At 45.5% G+C, this 7,878-nt stretch overlaps 1 protein-coding gene across 1 annotated transcript; it reads left to right on the plus strand.

The window, feature by feature from the left end:
• The first annotated feature begins 5,389 nt into the window (after nucleotides 1-5,389).
• Nucleotides 5,390-7,296, plus strand: LOC148825841 (zona pellucida sperm-binding protein 3-like). Its single transcript, XM_088926274.1, has 7 exons — nucleotides 5,390-5,947; nucleotides 6,049-6,164; nucleotides 6,240-6,346; nucleotides 6,430-6,604; nucleotides 6,682-6,799; nucleotides 6,977-7,077; nucleotides 7,155-7,296. Exons 1-7 carry the CDS (start codon nucleotides 5,390-5,392, stop codon nucleotides 7,294-7,296), a joined length of 1,317 nt encoding a protein of 438 aa, XP_088782400.1.
• The last annotated feature ends 582 nt before the right edge of the window (nucleotides 7,297-7,878 follow it).

A 7,878-nucleotide genomic window follows, 5' to 3' on the forward strand; every position in this document is an offset into this window, starting at 1 on the left:
GGTTAATAGAAGCTTCTTGCTTCTGCCCTGGAACAGAGCCCACAGCTGCCAGATCAGTGACCCCTGAGCCCAGTTCACAGAGAGGAGAACCAGGAGCTCTTTTATGTCTCTAAGAGGACTGGGAGAAATGAGAAAAGGGGGAGATGTGACTTGAGTCCAGGCTGTTCTGTCTGATATTGTTCATGTAGCAGCACTGATTGTCTGAATATCTTCTGGTTCTGGATTGTGAGGATAGAGAGCAGTACGGAGTTGAGCTTCTGTCTGAGTGTGAGTCTAAGCTGTGAATCTGACTGAGAAGAGAATAATGTTTTTTTTTATTCTGCCTCAGACTTTTTCTTCTTTGCCAAGATTCAGATACTTCAGATACTCTGCACAGACTGCCAGAGAGAAGAGGAGAGAGAGATGGACAGATAAGAGCACACGCAGCGAGAGAGACATACGTCTTGATTTACTTTGAAGCAAGTGTTCATTTCTTTTCTGGAGCAAGTTGTTTCTGAACTTCAAGAAATTCAAACAACTTCTGAAAGATAAAATACAAGTCTTGCTTATCAGGACAGAAGAAATACCGCAGGAAAATGCCAGTGATTTTTCTCCTTTTAACGAAAAGTGGAGAAAAACAATGGCAGTGCATTTCCGTCGGCATGATTTAGCTTAATACAAGTATTCACTTCCTTTTCTGTAGATTACAGCCTGCGAAAGATGAAATAAAGTTATTGGTTATTCATGGTCAGTGCAGGAGAAATACTACTGGCTGGCAGGAAAATGTCAGTATTTTATTTTAACTACAAATGTATGAATGGCAAAAAAACAACGGGAGTGTGTTTCTGTGCAGCTGTTAAACAAAGGGCTGGTGGTTCAAACCCACTCAGGGATGCGCTTCAGATTGTTCCGCTATAACCATAATCTCTGTTTAAACTTGATGGGATTTCTTTGCAAACCCTCTTGATCTTTGCAGGAAATGTGCATTTTACTTGTGTGGAACTACATGTAAACAATTAAGTACCTAAGTCAATGTTCAAGAGAACCATTTTCACGTGTGGAATTTTATCTTCAACTGGCTATTTTAAAATTAGATCACAGATTTGTTGGAGAACTTGACAATCCTTGACAATCATTAAATGAGCATTATACAAATGTGCGTTGATATTTTTAATATGTACCTTAATTGTAATATATATATATACATAATTGCTTTGATATGGATGTTCATTTGAAGGAATTGAGGAAACTATGAAGGATCGCAGAACAACCAAAGATACATTTGGGCTTCTGCTATTGGTAAAGATGAAAGAGTACCTTAAGTGTGAAGCTTTCATACATACGAGAGAAAAAAACAGTTTTAATGCACTTCATTAAACTGATGGTATGCTTATCAATCGTGCATAAAGTGTACATAGCAGAGGATGGTTTCGACCCATCGACCTCTGGGTTATGGGCCCAGCACGCTTCCGCTGCGCCACTCTGCTGACAGCTGTCGTAATGTGATTCAACGCAACTGCTCTATCTTTGCTTTCTAAAAGTGCGCCCGAGATGAAAGTTTAAACGGTAAATGCAGACGTCACTTTGAGCACTTGGTCTTTTATAGTACAAATCATCACACGCTGCTCTACATGGGCGTGTCTTCAAGATCGTTGTGAACCAAAGCTTCTGCTTTCCGAGGCAACTGATTCTTTCGTCGTTAATTCCCAAATCTTCAATGAGAATCAGTGAAACGAAAACCAAACACATGTACACACTCGCGTCGTAGCGTGAAAGAAAAATTATGGAAGCATTTGAGAAATAACAAGAGTAGTCTTAACAGCTCCAACCTATCAATTGTTCTACAGTGATCGCTCCCTCTACACCCACTTTATAACACTGAAAATGATGCAGGAAGCACAGCAAAGTTCTAAAACCAGCGGTTGAAAAGCATCTAGATACATAAAATGACAATTTCTCAAAAGTAAAATCTTAATCTTTTAAATATTGTCATCCATATATTTTCGTTTTTCTCTTTTTTACATAACACGCTTTCGAGAAATAGACTGTCTTGTAATGAAAGCTGCATTAGAAAATGTGTATCTAAATTAAAATCGGGAATATGTATTTTGCGTTATTCAGCTTTCTTAGCGCTTGGGTCTCGATTCAGATATTGCAATGAAAGCAACAGGGGAGTACGTTTTCCTTTTCTAAATCAAAGGTGATCTGCTCACAAGGAAGTATAAAAACTTCAGCGTTTACTTTTTGAAGACCGCAAATGGTCGAAACACTGTTGCTTCATAAGCTAATAAGTAACGTTTCTGAGCACGCATTGTATTACTAATGCTATTATTAATTAAAAAAAGCTTAAATTCACATAATGGAATTTGGATGGCTCAAAGTAGTCTATTCCTTGTACAACTTTACTTGCCCGCTGAGTAGAGTTTTAACCAAGGGCAGCAGATGTAGCAGTAATAGCAACAGCGTGGAGTGTCACAATACACTCTGTGAAAGAATTGCGGCTTCAGATCGTTCTGTTCTGTTGAAGCTACCTACAGGCTCCGAATTGCTGACATTGGCTGTGATCTTTTTTCAGGTTTCATGAAATTCTTCACATATTTGAAATATTTCATTCGGGTTCGCCCAATACACGGTGCAAACCGTACCTGCAGCAGAATGCTGTGGCACATGAAGCCGTTTTGTTTATCGGTTGTAAGGATTGAGGAGCGTACTACAAATCGAGCAAGCGAAAATAAAATAAAACGGGAGTCACTTTTTGGATTGCTAATCCAGTGTGCTCTGCTCGTCTAGGTTCAAATCCCATCCTTGTCATGGTTAAGGCCTGAGACGTGTGTGTGTTTTCTAAACGGTGTTTGCATTTGTTTCCTCTTTTACTACTGTACTAGAGCAGTAATATTTCTAGCGGTGGAAGAACATGGTATCACAGGCTGACAGCAGGAACACGTGGCCACAAGCTGCAGTACATTGGTTTGGGAACAGCAATAACTTTCCTGTGGAGTCAGGTGCGCCGGTATTAATATAGCGCTTTCGAGCGGAAAGAGTTACAAGAACTGACTTAAACTTACCAGTTATGTTCAATAGCTAAAAACACAAAACCAACCTCTTCAGTGGTTGAATCTAAATAACAGAAGCCAATGCTGCCATCAAGGAAAAAAAAATCCTGAGTTATGTAGTTTTGAGACTAAATATCTGACTTTCAGTTTGAAGCGGTACAATGGATTCTAGGTCACATTCGTTATTGATTCAGGATATTGTAACGCTTACGGCCGACAGGTACTGTGTAAGAGCCGGCGTACCAGAGCAGGTGACGTCACCGCCCTTCCCTGTGATAGCAGGACTACAGCTACTGGGCTGTGGAGAGATCTCTCTTTAGCTCACGGTGCTGGGTCGCTGCAGAGAGACGCGGAAGTCCCGGGTTCGAGCCACCTATACTTTGGGCCGACCAGATGCGGCAAGGGCGCCCGCCTGAGCCCCCGTTGCGTTACAATATATATGAGTGTGCTAATGGTTAAAACTGTGTTTACATGAGCTACAAACGGTAACATTTTCATTGCGAGAAGAAAGTCAGTCCGTGCGCATTTCTCAGCATGCACATTGTCAGGAAAACTAAATCCACAGTGCCAGCAAACCTTTCGATAGCCTGTAGGTACTGCCATTACAAATGTAACAGGTTGTTAATACACACATATGATATCGTTGCTATCTCGTAATTAGGCGATAATTTGGTATTTATTAATTAAGATTTTTTTCCTGGGTGGCAACAATGCGCTTCCGTAATAAATCATAGACTCTGCTTTCAAAATAGCTGCACCAGGCACTTGGACACAGATAAACATAGGGATTTAAAACTCAGGAATATGAATGGTCAATTGCTTACAGTTGGGTTTTTACGTTTTCTTATTTAGCGATTTGTGTATCAATCTTTTAACAATTCATTAAAATGCTAACAATATGTAAAATAAAAACAACAGCACCGTTAAATGAAGGGGAGACAGGTAGTTTTTTTTTTTACAATCAGATTCCAATCTCTAATGCTGTGTGTGAGAGCTTAGGTAACTTTCCTTTTCTCACATTTTCTGACGACTATTCCAAAGGGGCACCCTGTCAACTCCTAATACTTTTCAAAAGTCTGCCTGCATGTTTGATTATTGTCGTTTTATGTAGACAAAGTTCAATATTGATCATAACTTAAGAAAATTATGATCACGAATAAAAAAAAAGGGGCTAAAGATGTGAGTTGCTCTTGAATCAGAGCTGGGTGACACGGGCTTCTGTTCTGATATGGTTGTACGAGAAGCAGGAGGAATCGCTTCACTCCTATGGAGCATGAGCTGAATCAAGAGGGAGACATTTCGTATGCTCGTGCATATGTTAACGCATGACCTACATCGTAAAACTAAATTAAAAACTAACATTAAGTTGTCAAAGACATTCATTTATATACAAACAAGAGACAGACATAGCAATGGTTCTACATTAACTTGTTCTACACTGATGAGACTAATTGAAATGTATGAAAGCCCGTTTCTGCCAGGGAGTTAAAAAAACGCGCTATGGTATCGCAGAATTCCGACTAAGTAACTCAAAATTGCGACTTGGTACTCAGAACTCCGACAATGAAATATGGGCTATTTCGAAGTCGCAAATGTGAGATCAAAAGTCAAAATTCTGAGTTTTTAGGTCGCAATTCTGAGATTCTAAGTCACAATTCTGAGATACCATAGTGCGTTTTTTTTTACTCCCTGGCGGAAACGGGCTTCCATTGGTTCTCAGTGCTGCGAAGCAAAAGCAATCTCTGGAAAATCAGACAAATTATTATCAGATCATGTCAAAAGCTGATCAGTATTTCTTTACTGGGAAGCAAAGAAATGCTTGTATTACACATTTTAATGTGACATGCAATTACACATGAAAAATAGTAAAATTATTTTCATTGCGGTACATGTTGATAGAATAGCCCCCTCGATAAAAGAAAGTGTGGACGGACGTGTCGCATGTTCCGAACTCTGTCTGACAGCGAGTTTAACACACTGTCCTTGGAAATTAGAAACTAATTGAACAATAAATTAATCTGAGCAAATTTTACACGTGTGGGTGATTTAATTCTGTCGAAATTGCGTGGAACTCCTCCGCTGAGCTCAGATACACACGGGAAAGTGTTCAGGCGGCTTCACGGAGTCCCGCCTCAGACTGGAAGCAGGTTCTAATTAGACGCTGAGAACAATCCGGGTCTCTGTATGTAATTGATTGTGTTGATTGAGCGGTAGTGTGACCATGTGTGTGGTAGCATAGTCCTGCTAGTATAAAAACCTAGTCACCGCGTTCACACTTTATGCTCTCTTGCTTTAACACAGTTTGGTGGTTTACTTGTCTTACTTCTGTAGCAGTTTAGCGGGACGTCGATTTGGCAATGCGCTCGTTTCTCTTTGTGCTGTGCCTGTGCGCAGGGGCCGGGCTCCCCGCACTGATCTCTGCCGGGCCGGCTGGCTGGGACTCTCGGGAATTAGCGCTCCAGGCCGACCTCCCGGCTCCTGAAGACGCAGCCCAGTCGGAGGACTTGAGCCTGGCAGATGCGCCCTCCGAAGACCTGTCTGCAAGTGAGAACGACTCGCAGTCCTTGGCTCCCGACTTTCGCCGCCTTCCCGTGTCCAGAGACGCGTACTCGCCCTACTTCGACAAGGAGAAGATGAAGCCCGAAGCCGGCAGCCGCCCCTTACCCGCCTACATCAAGAGCGTCCTGTTTCCTCCCCAGCGAGGGCGGCAGCCGGCTCGCCCGGCCATCGGGGGCACCCAAGGAGTGGCTGTGTGGTGCGACTCCAGCAGGATGTACGTGAGGGTCAGTCGGCTCCTGTTCGGCTTCAGCTGTCGGCCATCGGAGGTGACCTTGGGCAACTGCAGCGTCAGCCGAACCACACGCAGTTACTTCTACTTCATCTACGGGCTTCACGAGTGCGGCACCGAGCGATCGGTAAGCGGGTCTTCATCTACATGCAGTGTATCGATGTGAGCTGTAGGGCTAGTGTCGGGGTTGCCTTTCCTGGGAATATCCCTTCCTCTGTGACCCTGCAGGTTGTCCAGGGCCGCCTGGTGTACTCCAACACTCTCCGCTATGCCCCACCCTCCTCCAGTGCACCTGTGCATCGCTTCATTCCCTTCTCTGTGCCGGTCAAGTGCTCCTACAACAGGTAGGCAGGGCTCTGCTGCTGCTGAGAAGCTGCTGGGAAAGTGACCAGAAGCCCCTCATCCCCTCTGTCCTGCAGGTTCCACTACTCCTACAAGGTTGGCTATGTCCCCACGTGGGCCAGGAGAAGGACCTTCTTCAAGGACCTGAAGAACAAGCACAGCTTTGTGCTGCTTACCACCAACTGTAAGCTCCTTGAGTGAGTGGCTCCTCCTGCCTGCAGGGGGTGCTGTGTGCAGGTGTAATGCTGCCTCTCTCTCTCTCTCCAGCCCACTGGGTCCGGCTCTCTCCTAAGGATGAGTACTTCCTGGGTCAGCCCATGTACTTCCAGGCCACTGCCTACTTTGCCACAGTGGAGCAGAGGCTGTACATCCACTCATGTTACGTAACGGAGAAACCGGACCAGCACTCCCAGCCCCGTTTCCCTGTGATCGACAACTTGGGGTACGGCCCCTTCTGGGAGGAGAGGTGGGTAGGAGCCCCGAGAACCTGCAGGGGTTCATCCTTGTCCTTGTCCCCAGGTGCATGGTGGACAGCAAGGCAGATGGATGCCTGTCCAGGTTTGTCCCCTCCAAGCAGAAGGATGTGCTTCGCTTCACAATTGATGCCTTCCTCTTCCAGAAGAAGCTGTCCAGGAAGGTACTACTCTCAAAGGCTGCTCAGCCTTCTTGCTCTACTGATCCATGGTCTGCTTTCATGTCCATGATCTAGATGTGAACCAGACTGTGGCAGCTGTAGTGCCTAGAGCTGCCAGCTTGACTTCTCTGTCCCTCTATTGGCCTTGATCCCTTAATGCTGTGACTTTCCCTCTTGCAGCATGAAGTGACTGAGCTGTACATGCACTGTGTCATGGCTGTGGCTCCTGCTAAAGCAACACCAGGGACCAAGTCCTGCACCTACAACAGGGAGGCTAAGAGGTACTTCTGCAAGGAGCCTGCTGAGGGTGCTCTGGGACATGCCAGGTGGAGGCCTCACCTGTCCTCCTCTCCTCCAGGTGGGAGGAGCTGTATGGTGACCATGAGGTCTGTGCCTGCTGCGAGTCCCGGTGTGCTGGCAGCTGGAATGAAGGTGGGTCTGGTTCTCTATCCCTTGTGGATGCATCTCTGCCCAAGAGACAACCATGCTTGGACAACTGAGGAATGATCCCATGCTGGACAAAGGGACTGTTTAGATGAGTAGCATCACTGTGGGACTCTGGGTATAGCGGATCCCTCACTCCTGGGTGCTGCTTGTCCATAGGTACCAGGAGCCTGGTGACCAGCAGTCGGGTGGCTGTGGCACCAGTAGAAGCTCCTCTGGATGTGGGAGCTGACTGGACTGAGGATGAGGAGGGAGACCCTCAGAGCTCCAGTGAAGATGCTGAGAGCACCAGTGAGGATGTGGAGGGAGCAGAGGACTTTGGAGATGTTGGCCAGTGAACAGGTAGGGTCTGGCAGGAGGAGCTCCTGTAGGGGTGGGTGTCCTGCAGTTCAGCTGGATTGTTCTCCTTCTTCCTCCCCAGGTGCCTGAATGAAGGCTCCAGCCTGGCCCTTGTGACTCTCCTGCCTCCACTCGGCTTGTAATGGCAACATTTCAATAAAGCTGTGAAAGACCCTTCTGCCTGCCCTTGTTTCTTTATGGTTTATAGGTTTGAATGGGGTGGAGGATTGCAAGGGAAGTGAGACCCATTAATAAATGGAAGTATTTGTGGGGGTTCCCCTTTCAAGAATGCTTCCCGT

Source organism: Atractosteus spatula, chromosome 10 (genome assembly GCF_055471065.1).
Source record: "Atractosteus spatula isolate fAtrSpa1 chromosome 10, fAtrSpa1.hap1, whole genome shotgun sequence".
NCBI classification, from domain to species: Eukaryota; Metazoa; Chordata; class Actinopteri; order Semionotiformes; family Lepisosteidae; genus Atractosteus; species Atractosteus spatula.